This window comes from Toxorhynchites rutilus, chromosome 2 (genome assembly GCF_029784135.1).
Source record: "Toxorhynchites rutilus septentrionalis strain SRP chromosome 2, ASM2978413v1, whole genome shotgun sequence".
NCBI lineage: Eukaryota > Metazoa > Arthropoda > Insecta > Diptera > Culicidae > Toxorhynchites > Toxorhynchites rutilus.
Genome location: NC_073745.1, coordinates 93048646 through 93062936, shown reverse-complemented (window position 1 = coordinate 93062936; position 14291 = coordinate 93048646). Strand labels below are relative to the sequence as shown.

At 38.0% G+C, this 14291-nt stretch overlaps 2 protein-coding genes across 6 annotated transcripts in view; one reads left to right on the top strand and one right to left on the bottom strand.

Moving 5' to 3' along the window:
* LOC129764688 (EH domain-binding protein 1) overlaps positions 1–12308 on the top strand; it is a 48784-nt gene extending 36476 nt beyond the window's left edge. For all 4 annotated transcript variants that reach the window (XM_055764043.1, XM_055764042.1, XM_055764044.1 and 1 more), the window contains one exon: positions 3–12308. The gene's annotated coding sequence lies outside the window, so the exon portion shown is untranslated. The remainder of the gene's footprint in view (positions 1–2) is intronic.
* A 69-nt stretch (positions 12309–12377) lies between these two features.
* LOC129765458 (protein stum) overlaps positions 12378–14291 on the bottom strand; it is a 142242-nt gene continuing 140328 nt past the window's right edge. For both annotated transcript variants that reach the window (XM_055765804.1, XM_055765805.1), the window contains exons 9-10: positions 12808–13030; positions 12378–12746 (exon numbers count right to left, since the gene is read on the bottom strand). In XM_055765804.1, coding sequence (XP_055621779.1) covers positions 12601–12746; positions 12808–13030 — 369 coding nt within the window. In that variant the 3' untranslated portion in view covers positions 12378–12600. The remainder of the gene's footprint in view (positions 12747–12807; positions 13031–14291) is intronic.

Here is a 14291-nt window from a genome sequence, read left to right as displayed (position 1 = left end):
AGATTTCGAATGGACGCAAATCAATGTAAATAATGCTCCGCTACGTGATGGTAGCTTTTTCCCAGTTCCGCTAGTTTTAAGAAGCATCGCCGGGGTCACTTTACCTTCAGAAACGATTACAACCGGTGGTCGTACGGCACGGAAAACACAATAGAGGAAATGTTGAGTCGACGATAGTTTTTAGTTTTAATTGATATGATCAACTCCGTCCGGAAAGGTTTATATTTGTTTGCAGTGAAAAAGGACAGAACTGGGTGATGGTAATGAACAACCTGATCGAAGCAATGTGCAAACAAGTTATTTCGATTCATCTTTTCTCACAAAGATTTCATTAAGTTTTGGCTCTGTAATTAGATCAGTTGTACATATCCGTTAGTTATTTTTGGATTTTTTTTTATCAAAACACAAAAAAGGAACAGCAAAATAATTACCGTTCCGATTTCAGCTCTCGTTGAGTATGCAAATGAACCGGTCTTATTGTAGATTATCTTCTTAGGCTCTAGTTATTTATATGTGTTTATTCAATATGATGTGCAAATATTTTATTTTTGGACCCTTTTTTGGAACGTGCATTGGAGGTGGAGCAAGATAAATATAAATTTTATATAACGGTAACAATAACGCTGAGATACTTGTACGTGATATCCAAAAAATAATGTTATTTTTGTAATTTTTTGTAATGGAGAAAAAAAGAGATCGTAGGAACGGATACGCAGATTTCTCCATTGATGCAAAACTTTGTAAAAATAAGACGTAGAATGCAACTCGCTGAAATTGGACCTGAAGAATGTTGGTTTTTTGGTTTTATCAAAACGAAAGCTTATTTATCGGCGTTCAAAATGGGGTGTTTTGGCACGAAAAGATTAACCAACATATTCTGGAAGGTTTCCATGAACACATGATACAAATGCTTATAGAATTCAGGATCAGAAACATCATAGTCGTGATGGCACAGAGAACAAATAAATAATAAATGGAAATATTCTAGTCATTTGAGCTTAGTGTAGTCGAAGGATCTAATTTAATAATGTAATAAGAGTATTATTAATGTAAACACACCACACATCTAGCCGCTATCAGCAAGCCGGTAGTTCAAAACTGCACATAAACAGGAAGCTATGATAAGTTTGTATCGAACGATTATTATTATCAACCATTCATCAACCGCATAACGTTTCGCTGTACAAAAACAATTAAAATGCTTCCTATGAAAATTCTGTACTAGACTTGAGGAAATTTCGGCAAATTCTCTAGTTTGGTTGAGGTTCTACGTAGTGATATAGTCAGAGCCGACATTGTGACGAATGCGTCACTTAAAACGATTTTTTTGGTACAAGGAGATCTGGTGATCATTACAATAGTTGAGCGAGAGTCGTGTAACAACTACTAAAATATCAATTGTCTACTCACTGAACGCTGAAGTTTCAGATAGTTTCAATATTAAAGCAGTTTTTCGCTCGATAAACCGCAAGATGCGTTCATTGCATTATTTTGGTGAAAATATGAAACATTATTTCTGTTGATAAAAGTTTTTCAATATCTGTCTAGGATCCATCTAGTATCTTATTTCGAGGAAGTGCAAAAATGAGTAATACCGTAATGCCGTTCATCGTCGTTTATTGGAAATTGAATAGTCCATCGTAACATTACCGATTGTGTGCATTTTGAAACATGTTTCCGATCAAATTTTATAGATGTGATCATTCAACACTTTGAAAACAAGATATACAAAAAAAAAACTTTGATTTTATACAAATCGTGTATCTTGTTACCTTATTGAAGAATTTTAGACCTTTTTTCACCATTATGGTGTACCATCCTGAATCAGATGGATGAAAAAAATCGTAATTTTACTGGCACAAATTTTTGAATTAGTTAATTTAAATTTTTTAATTTGCAAAAATGAATTATGAAATGACTGATTTATGATATTTCATTAGGAATTGAAAAAAATAAGTTCACTTTTAAACTGTTCTATAGTCACCTACTCCATGAAGTTATAGCATTAGAATTTGAATAAAATCATTCAACCTAACTCTTGGGTAAATGCGGATATTCACATTTAATGGGCTAACTGAATGGCAAAATAAAGTGAGCGTCATTCTGTGGGTTCTTTGTGCAATTTGGTTGGTTCAGGTCAATCACGGAGAGCAACTACGAATTGTATAGTCTACCCAAGCTCAAGCTCAAGCTAACTGAATGGCAAAATAAAGTGCCTAATCATTTTTTTTCCTTTAAATTCAATAGGGTTAAGATCCGGGCTTTGTGGGCGACATTCGAGGGGTTTGAAGCTACACGGCCGGAACAATGACTTTATTACATTGGCCGTGTGCTTCAGATCGTCATCCTGCTGAAAAACGTAGTGCTCTTTAAGACCCGTCTTGATGAGGGAAACCTCGAGATTTTCACGCAGGATGTTTTAGTACGACTCTGCTGTCATGATTTCGTCAGTCTTCACCAAGCTACCCACCTCACCCCATGAAAAGAACCCCCACACATTCACGTAGACTCCTATGTGCTTGACCGTCCCTTAGATGTGACGCTCCTGCAGCTCCTCATCCGACTTTACGGAATTTTGACAAAGTCACTCGTCGGGCAGAAATTTGAGTCGAATGAGAAGGTCATCGCCGCCTACTTTGCAGATCTCGAGAAAACGTATCTTTCAGATGGATTAAAGAAGTTGGAGCATCGCTGGGTCAAGTGTATCGAGCTAAAAGGAGACTATGTTGAGAAATGAATTGCCACTTTTCCAAAATTTTTGTTTTTTTGTAGGCTAAGTACTTAACGGACTGCCCTCGTATAGTTTTCGATAACTTGATAAGAATTGATTGCTATGACGTGTTCGAAATGGAAGTGACAGTAAAGATTATCAAGTTCGATAAAACCAATAAAATTCACCTTATTTTTTTTCACCAAAAGCTTGCTTTCAATGAGGAAGGAGTGGGTCTACGCTTTGTCAGAATGCAAGATTCGGGTTTCGACGTGTTCAGGTCTCACATGGAGTCGCAGGTGCTCCAGGACATCAAAATAAAATTTGGCAATAATTGCTTGATCGTCAGGAATGTTTTCACGATGATTGATGAGGCAGATGGAGCTTCTGGTCGTGTTCCTGGTCCTTGTTAAAAATCTTGTTTTGCTCAGATAACTTTTTCCGTGCTATTACCCTTTTGAAAATAAAGTACAGTCGCATTATAGTGCGAATTGTAATTCGGACAGCTTTCAGTGTATGTATAATATTTTGAAAAAATCTGGCCAGCAACCGGTTAATTCGGTGCAGTATTGCTCTATAGTCATCTGTACGAAGCGTATGAGCGATGTTTTGATACCGATTTTAGCGTGGGAAAAATAAAATTCAGAATGTAATTTTGTAAATAATTCTACGGACAATGTTAGTGAAATTAAAATAAAAGAATATAAGACAATCGCGACTACTAATGAAGACAAATTGCTCTATTTTTTTTTAAAAGAGACCACACGATTTAAGGTTATAATCAAAATAAAACTAAATAATTGCTACAGACCCCGAAAACATAGCATTGTTGCATTGCCCCAAAAGAAAAATGGCCCCACTGAGTCGGAGGATGTCCGGTGTGATACTGCATTATGATCACTTTGGAAGTCTAAAATCGTGCCTTTTTTGTCCACGTGGTATGTGGACAGCCCCTATTTCGTTCGAAGCCGTTATTTCGTTAGAGTTACAATTTCGCATTCCTCTTTTCTGAACGTTTTGCTTATTTAATGTTCGAAGCGAAACAGATCGAATCATTTCAACAACTCGAACGAAATACAGAATGAAATTTTATCAAGTCGTTCGAAACATTCCTAATCGATCGAAATACAGAATAGGGGTGTTTATCTCGAACCTCGATTTCCGCTGGCGTTGCCTGTCGTTGCTTTTCTGCGTAAGGCTTTTTTTGCATTTTTTTTATTGCATCCCTGTCCCATGGTCATGGTCAAGCAATGAACTCCAATGGTGACTTGCGGAGCTGTGTTATTTGAGTAGACATAGTTCTATACTGTTTCTCGACTGGATCGTTCATTTGGAACTAATACGTAATAATATAGGGTAGATAGGAGCAATATGGTCCCCCTAAGAACGAAGCGTCCTAAAACACGTAGAAACGTTTACAAATTATGCTACATGTTAAAACCTCACGATTTGAAACCTTATTGATCGATGTAAATTGTATGAATATACTTAAAAAAAGATTTATGTGGAAAATTTACACTTTAAAAATGTGTTCCATTTCCGTCGATCGCCATGCGGGGCAATATGACCATGTTAGTTGATTCAATCTTTTGAGCATGTTTTCGCTAGGAAAAAACGTAACATGTTCATAAAAGGAAAGTTTATTCTATTTTGCAACTATCACGTATATTTCATTGGGTTTCAATCAGTTAGCATGTACAGAACATAACAATGTGATGAAAGTGATTGGACTGCAATTTTTCGTTACTCAAAGCAGGAACAGAGAATATCTGTGCCGTTATGTACCCAATATTGCCATCGATAGCTTTGGATCCATCCATCGCCGCCCGTAGGGGAACTAAATTGTGCCGACAGTAGCAACCAAAGGAGTCCTGTGGAAGATTCTATAATCGTTATTCCGTGTTCAACACTCAGCGCTCAGCTGAAGTTATAGCGCTTTTCTGCCATTTTCCCCGCATTGTTAGAATTTTGGAATTTCTGGTCTGTACCTGTTGAATGAAGATAATAATTTTTAGTTTATTTGCTTCTCCTATTGATAAGAGATAGTTATTGGAATCACTGAATTCTCATCGACGTTGAATTGCCTTAATGGTGGAATGTTGTATTTCTGTTGTACGTCCTCCAGTAAATCGTATAATTTCCCGACTGCAATGCGATTGAATTCTTGTGCCCTGGCGGCGGAGGTTGCTTCTGATGTCCGAAAAGAGAGTTGTGGGTGCTGTTTTCGAAAGCCAGCCAACCAATCTATTCTGGCTAATTGCTTTTGGCTATTGGAAGTGTGAGGAATATCATTTCTTTCGGCCAAATCATACGCCAGCTTCCGGATTTCTCTTGTCGTAAAACCGTAGAATCCTTGTCCATAGCGAGAATATAGCTCCGTCGTTAAAACATTACCAATTGATCCGAGCAGCTGGTGCTGCAAAGGACCTGTACAATGTAAATAACGTTTAAGTGTTTTCCGCGGGACACAATGCACGAAGAATGCATGTCGCACTGACGTAACACTCTTCACCGCTTCGATTGCCGCGTTCAAGCCGTTCTGTGACCACTTTTTACGGTCGGATGTTCTGGTATAATTCCGCACCATGATTCCACATCTAGCTATTTTCAACTATGTTTACAAATGTTGACAGCTGTATTTACAGGTTATGTTGGAAAAATACATGGTCATACTGCCCCAAGCAGGTATGGCCATTCTGCCCCGTACATTTACGCTCAATAAAAATGAACTGATCTTTCACATGAAACGGCAAAGCAGTACAACAAATCAGTGGAAATGTTCAGAAATAATACCAGTACGAATTGATATAAAGAGCAGAGTCATAAATTTCAGTATGAAGCGTACAGAGCTTATTTTGTTGACAGCTTTTCATATATGGTTTTCGTCATAATCAGTCAGTGTGAGATTCGTTCCAATATCTTTATAAAAAAATTGAATTCGAATACGGTTTTCACGGAGATACTTAATAAGAATATTTCTAACACAATTGTTTAAAAATTAGTGCTATTGGTTCAATAACAAGCTCAAACGAAGGGTGGCCCATTTCGCCCCGCCTGGTCATATTGCCCCTATCTACCCTACACAAGCCGGATATTCTTACTAGTACAGTAGCTTTTGAACCCTTCGCTCTCGAATAGCGGCCCATTGCCCGCTCGAATAGTGTTCGAATTTGTGATGGTCTTCTCAACATTAGTCTCCTTCATCACAACCACTGCCAGAAATCGAATGTAGTAATCAATTACTACCAAGAACGTTACACATTGTTTGACAGAGAAAATGTCTATCGTCAATTGTTGCCATGCACGATTCGTCATCTTCTTCCGTATTATTGGTTCCAGCGGTGTCTGAGAACTCAGTGTAGCACATACATACGGATTTTCTGGGATTTTCTTAACCCATTAACGAGCTGCTGTGAAAATATATTTTTTAACAAAAGCCATTGGGGTAATTTTGATTATTAACGTTACAATAATTTTTCCCGTTCTGTGTTGGAAGATATCAGGTGCACAATTGATACCGGATGTAAGTCACTTGAATCTCATAAACCTCTATTTGTAATAAATGTCGTGACATCACCCGATTCTGGATTCAGCTCAACGTGATAGAAAGCCGATGGTATGTCTAGCTCAGAAAATCACTTAAGTTAGTTCAACTGTCTCTTCATTGTTTGGTTTGGATACCGTATATTTATACGCAGAGGAATGTCAATCGTTCTCTTAGGGACTATTACCATTGATGAAATCCATTCCGAAGGACCAACTTACTGTAGTCTCCATCGCTGCGGTGTTCGAGGGTAGGCAATCTTTCTTGGGGAAATATCCTGATCAATAAACAACATGACTCGGATCTGAGGCCCGTTTCAAATATTACACCATCGATTTCTTCTACGCGAGAGGGAACTACTAACGCTCTGTCGGAAAAAAAAAGTCACAGGAGGGTTGTGTTCGAAACACGACCGCATTGTTGACGTAGGATTCCGTTAGGCTATCTGTTGATTTTGGATATTCTTGAAGAATTACATCGTTTGATAATGATTTGATGGCCCAGAAAAGGGTCGTTTTGTTTGGTTGTTGGATATTGTTTGTTCACTTCACCAGTATTTACCGAGTGATGATGACAGAAGGATGCTAAACAGTCGTTGGATGGTGCGTATCAGATAAAAGATGTCGAAGCGGAATGAGATATGATGAAAACCGCCCTCTGTGACCCTAGACGGGATGCGTCCTGTGTTATGTATGTATGAAATAAAGAAAAAAAACTCACCAATGTAATATAAGATAATTACCAATACCGAACACAATTATCGGTTTTTCTCATTAGTAAAAACATATTACTTAAATATAGAGAAAATTTGAAATGGAAAAGGTAATTTTATTTTATAATTTTTGCTTTCTGAGTGTTTATTCAACCCAATACGAATTTTAATTGGACTAACAACACCTTATACTATATGTAAAGCATATGAGAAATCACTTTTTCTAATATTTTTTTCACTTTTCCAATTTTTCTCGCCGTATGAACTATACCTGGGTGAAATTGAACACAACACAGACAGTTTAAACCTAGCGTCCCGTTTCCGAGCGGGAACACACCTTGGTTTTTATTTATGGAAATTGAAACAAATCGTTTCATATATCAAGTCATTCTTAACCCAACTGCTACCATATACAATTTTACTTGTGCTAAATTTTTCACAATACATGATCGGTCATTGATATGAAATTTCACGAAGCAACCAACATTAAAGTTCCAAATTTAAATTTCATTTGCAAGAATTAATCGTATCACTCACCTTACTTGCAATATAAAAATGCCCCCGACTTGCATATATTTGCAATGCCGATTTCCCTCTGGCAGCGTAGTTTTGATGTCTCTGTTAGGGGATACATTTCGGTAGGAACAAAAGTTCCCCCTACCTTCATTTATTTGCAACTCCGATTTCCCTCTGGCTGCTTTGTTTTGATGTCTCTGTTAGGGAACCGCCACATGTGTCGTCAATTTCGACCAGTCAGAAGTGTGTATTTCTTTAGGATATGGATTGAGATTTTTTAATTGTTCGATAGTTAGTTTCATGACATATAATTTTCTTCAATATAAAAATTGTTATTGAGTGCCGAAATCGATTGAAGCAAAAATTTTATCAATCCATCATGAAATGACTGAGCAATAAGCGTTTGAAATTGGACAATTTTCACTATGTGCTCGGTTTTCGGCTTAAAATTTGTACCCCAATATGTTCCTGAAAGACGTAATCCTACGTCAAAATCGATGTTGACCAAAAACTAATAATGCTAGATCGTCATGTGACATGCTGTGAAATTGAGGCAACCTTTTGAAATAGCCACATAAGCATATACAATATATAACCGTTCGAACTTTGTTCTCATTAGTTCTCTTATATACTTACAAATTATCAAATAGATGCGCGTGTCGATTGATGCAAGCAATTATTTTTTTATCCAAAATATATATTTTTTATTAAGGCTCATATGGCGTCAACCTGACGGGGCTGGGAGTTCAATATTTCGACAATGTTTGTCTTATAACTATGTTAGTAATATGTAACCGATTACTCGCGGTTGGCTCGAGGTTAGTATTACAAGTGTTTTCGTAATTGTGATGTTGCTGTCTCCAATGCTCTGTACCCGTGCCCGACACGGGATACTTCCTATTGGGATGCAGCTGACCATTAATCAGCAACGCCCCCCTAGTCTGTACCCCATATATAGCGTTGTGCGTCTTCTCGACTCGAAAAATCCATGATAGAATGGTCACTAGCCGGCGCAAACATCAGCTCGTGTAGAGTTGTCATGAGCGGTACAACCTTTGGCTCTTGTAGAATGATCAGTGGACTGCACAACCTTTGGCCCGTGTATCTGTAAAGAGTGTGTGTATGTATTGCCGCAACTAAGTAAAAGTTTATAGATCGGATAGGAGGGATTTGAAACAGGGATACAACGAAGGAAACATCATTAAACGTTGACATCGGCGTTTCTGAGGATCAGGTATAGATGAAGCAGTAGATCAGGGTCACGGCTACCTAAGATATCCCGGACGGGGATATCCGATTGTCTGCCTTTTGCTCTCAGTGTGTGGGAAATTTGCTCGTGGATGTTGAAACAGCTACTATGATATTTGCGTTTAGTGCAGGTGGAGTTCCGGCGATCAACTCCAATTGTATGCAGGTAGTTAATCTTCTTGATTGGGGAACTAGACTTGACACGTATGATTCTCGGGCAAAAGGCAACACACGGAGGAGAATGTCATGGTCAGCCAATCCTGCTGTGTTGCTCAGCAATTTATTTTCCTCAATCAAATATAGCACGAGAGCCCTCATTAGCTTTACTCCCAGTTCCCCTTTAGGAAACACGGACGCGGCTATGACAGTTCTTAGTGCCTTAGGGAAGTTATCACCAAAATCAGCAGGTGACAGCGCTACAGCTCTGGGTATAACTAGATCCTCAAAACTTAATATTGTTAGTGTCATGATCGGGAACACTGCCGCCACTCTGGATAGTGTTATCACTGTGTTCCCACCGCGTCCCCCATTGTTTGCCAAGGCATATCGATTTTTAAGTCCTGAAATGCGGACTCGTCCGGCCTCATTAGTGCGTATTAACATCTTGTCCACATTATTTCCCCTGCTAAGAAACAAGATGATCATAGCTGCTGCGTCTCTCCTTATGTCTGCCTTAGTTCGACCTTCACCGGCTAATCCTCTCCTAAAAATTTCCTTAGTTATTCCAACTACATTCAACCCTTGATACTCGAAATCATTCAAGGTCTAACGCAGAAAAGATATGAAGTCATCTGTGTCCAGGAGGCGAACTAGCTCATTCATTTCAGATCTGACATCTTCAATCGTGGTTATGTCCTCAGCAGCCATCTCTGTTTATTCACTTTTGCTCTCTTGAAACTGAAACTGAAACTGAATGTGAGTGGTACAGCAGAACTGGCCTTTCTGGTCAACAACACAAAACTGATGATTCAAACTCAAATTAAAACAAAATCCTAACTTGCACAACAACGAAAACACGCACGTAATGATTAAAATCCTTGATTAATTGAAGGGCATCAAATGACTGTAAGACAGTAACAAGTGCACCATCTATGTTTATGCGTTTGACTCAAGATGAGCTGAATCCACAAGCAAATCAAATTCAACAATCGTCCTAATCGTCCTACTTAACTCTGCATTGTTGCTTAGCCATTTCTAAATGAGCTGCTAAATTTTTTAAAAAAATATTGAAAAAAATTTTCCTTTACACTTTGCAAAGGTGTACGTTATATCGAGGTAAAATGTACGTTATATCGAGGGTACGTTATAACGAGGGTACGTTATATCGAAGTTTCCCTGTAGCATTATATAGCGCATTTCCTTAGAAATTTCATTAATTCAATAAAGTTTTACACAATTGGTGAATTATTTGTTTACAAAAAGTCTAACCAGAAATATCATCTTCCAGGGGTGCGTTCCATTGACACAATTATAGTAATATTGTCTGGTTTATAACCTTCAACACCCTATAGTGACAAATAAACCCGGATACATGTTCCAATGTACAATTCAAGATGGATCCATACACAAATTCAGAATCCGGAATATATCTCAGAATCGCTTTCAAGAATCCGAATATGCGTTCTGCGATCTGAGAAAATTCGAAACGAGAAATGAGAAATGAGAAATGCGGAAAGAGATATGAGAAATGAGAAATGTGAAATGAGAAATGAGAACAACACTTTCCAATTCCTTAGTGAAATTAAAGAACGATGGGAGAACAATCCGATTTCAACGGTTCGATTATTTGGATTAGCTGTAGTTCTTGTTGCACCTCAAAGATTTTTGTCATCTCATAATCATAAAGTCGATTTTAGGGTTATTGAAGCATGGCCTGTCAGGTCTGAGCTCAACGAAATTTGGAATATACAATTGAAATAGTGGTTTTTTTTTCATGTCATATTTGTCATGAATTCGCTGAGCGCTTACTTGTGGCACAAATTCAGACAGCTGAATCGTCAACGACAGCAGGTGTATGCGGGTGAGACGGACAAGGGTGGTAAAATTGACATACGATTGAATTGCATAGATGCATTTTTAATTTCTTATTTCTGGTCATGAGAATCTCTCCTGTATGTTATTCTTTAACACTTTGACGGCCATGGTGTTTTGGCCAACAAGTTCGTAAAAAACCAATGGTTGATTCTAATACTAAATGGTGCCAGGAACCCATCTAGCATAAAATTTCATCCCCATCTGCCATATAAGGGTAAAAACTACCCGTGTTTAGTACTGCACACACGGCCCCAACTGGTAAACGAGTAAAATATCGATAAAAATCATTATAAAGCAATTTATTTTTTTACGAAATTATATTTTTTATAACATTATTTCAAGCTCGTAACATGTCTTCTATTAAAACAATCCAGACATAAAAACTTTTTGGAGCATTTCGGGCAGTGCTAAATTGTAATTGGTAGAATAACACAAGCAGTGATGCCAAACTATGAGATCGATGTGTCCCACTATGTATTAAGGCCAATAGAAAATGATAAACACATTAGTTTTAACGTAAAACGTATGCTGTAGCGCACACATTTGAAACTTTGGAAGATTTCGCGTGTGCAGTACTGCACTCATGCCCCCAGCGAAATAATTTTTGAGTGCAGTACGGCACTTATGGCCGTGTTGATATTCGGAAAGCACAATGACGACTGGTCAAGAGTGGAAAATGGAAAACAAAATTATTTAACGGCCATTCGAAATAGTTTCATATCTTGGTTGGAAAAAAATATTTCTGTCGCGAGCGATATTTTTTTACGTTTCGTATATTACAAACCTGTTCGCTCTGGTTCTACGCAGGACATTATTGTTTTTAGACAATTACTGAAGCCACAGGACTATAAAAAAAACAAGAACCACTTTCGTGTCTCTGGGGTGTCAAGCGATCACTGTTTAAGATGTCTTAAAAATAACACATAACCTAACAGATACATAATACCAAAATATTTTTTTATAAGGGATATATCTAAGAAACTAAAATGTATGACACTGTTCAGTTGTTCAACATCGCTGCATCAACGAATCGTACAAAAATGTCAGTAGAGTGACTATGCTCAAACTTCAGCTAACAAATCAGCTGTAGTACATTGGGCAGGCAATTCTTAGGAAGCATTTTATTTGTTTTTAAGCACTCAATAACTCAATACTTAGTATACCAAACAAATAATCACATTTTCTCATCTTTCAAAATCTCCTATCTCGCGTAACGCTCATATTCATACACTACATTTCTTCACATCAATCAACAGAAAAAAACATTGAACGCTTTTTGAATTCATCTAGCAGAAAAACACGACGATACGTTTGTGTTGAGATAAAAAAAACGAAATAAAAACACAAAGCAGGTGAGGTTCCGGGTTGATTGCGGGAAAAAAGCTGCTCTAGCGAACAAAGATCATCTATTTTCAGAAGTCATTCAGAGTTGTATTTATATATATTTTTCTCATGATATATATATATATATATATATACCGTGCTATATGATAAGTAAGTTTACAGTGGAAGTACCATACCAAGTAATAAAGGAGGAATTTCGAATGGATCAAAAGTACCCGGTTTTCGTTTATTGCATTGTAAAATGTGAAAAGACATTACTTTATTCTTCCCTATCAAAGTTTGCTCATCGTTAGGAAATAGTTTAACAGTAGAAAGTACGTAAAAAACGCTGTCGAAGCTCTGCTTCGCACGAGTTTCGGTTCCTTTGACCAAACTCCAAAATTGGTACAAAAGAGAGACGGATGGTGTTCCGAACGGGGTAGGAATTGTTGTGCGTAAACAGTGTTGTGCTTTACAAGTTACAAAAATAGGCTGGTTATCAACCCCCCCAGCTTATCGTCCCGTCTCGACGTCCCTTCGGTTAGCTTGAGACACCATTGCCACCGGAGGATTCGAAGCACCCGTTCGTTGGGACAACGTCGTCTGCTCTTCGCCATCCTCCTGTGCGGCCTCCATTTCCAGAATTTTTCGATGTTGTTCTGAAAAAACAATAATTAAAAAAAATGTTACTTCTGACTCAGACAGTTGGTTGTAACTCACTTGCCAGCCGGACCATGATTGTGCCCCACCAAATGGCCCAACCCCATCCCACCACGCAGAAGATAATGGTGAAGCACTGGGAAACACCTACTATGCAGTTGATAATGAAGGAACCGATGCGACCCTTGATCGAGTCATGCTGCGAGAAACGAGGCTTTCCTATGCACAAACACAAACAGCCGGAGAGAATCGTACCCGAGCCGGGAATCACTACGTTGAGAAACTGAAATCGTGGTGTCATCATCGTGGATACTTTTAAACATCAAACGCGAATACAAATGGGATGCCCAAAAAGTATTTGCCGATTTTTTTCATCACAAATAAAATACAATGTACATTATGTACATAGAATGAACGCATAAAGATGGGATGTACATCATTCGTCAGCTTAAACCCTCAGGTTTTGGAGTATTCTACGAAAAAAAATTTATCTTGGTGTGTGTAGATGTAGTGGTCAAAAATATCGGGAAGAAGTAAAAAATCGAAGTCTTTCTGTTTTCCTAAAGAATTTATGGGCTAACTCAATTATTTGCCAACTAATTCAATAGCAAATCCAATTATCCGTATCAATCAGCTTTCCTTTTTATTCCTAAAACGTTCCTGTAGGACCTTGAAATACAAAGATACTGTCGTTTGAATGGAAAATTTCCACTTCGTATTTAATGATATTTTTTATACAAAAATCTCGTGTCACGGTGGTTGTGGTTGAATTCACCCGAAGCGGGTTGGTCGATTTTGATGAAATTATACACAAAAAGTTCGAAGGGTTGTATGCGAGACACGACCGCTTAGGACGTAGGACTACGCAGCCTTTTTTTTAATTTGTTGGTTTATCGATTCGGATATTATTTGCGAATACGTAGAAATTTCATAAATAACTCATTAGTAAAAAGTTTCTGAAAAGGTTTAGGCTTGCATGGTTTTGTAGAATCATTTCGAGAAGCAACGATTCTTTGTTGCCTTTTCGATGCAACAATACACTAATTGGTCATATGTCGCAATTTGTTTCCTTATATCAATGCACGCATTGCACTGATTATTTAACGAGGGGCATCTTCCGTGCATCGCCAAACACGCGTCTAACAGATGCACACAGTTGCAGCGATAAAAATGAGACATCGCGAGAATGACCGTTTATGAAAAATCGTTTCTCGACTATCGATCAAAACCGTCAACAAAGCTAGGAGCTTGTTGCATCAGAACAGAGCCGATGCGTACGAAAGCTATTACGAATGGCTACTAAAACTAAAAGTATCAAAATTTTGGAGTTCACATGCACAGGAAATTAAAAAGTTCTAAGTTCTAAGTAAAATCATTTGCATTCTTCTCTTGTTTCGCCTGCTTTGCCATGGCTCTGATGGTTGTGTTAATTGCAATGCCAGATTCACTTCAAGTGGAATATTCGCTAGCGTTCACAGCTCGGAAGAAACATAAAACACAAAACGAGCAGAATAAACTACCTTTGTGCTGAGATGCTCCCTGCT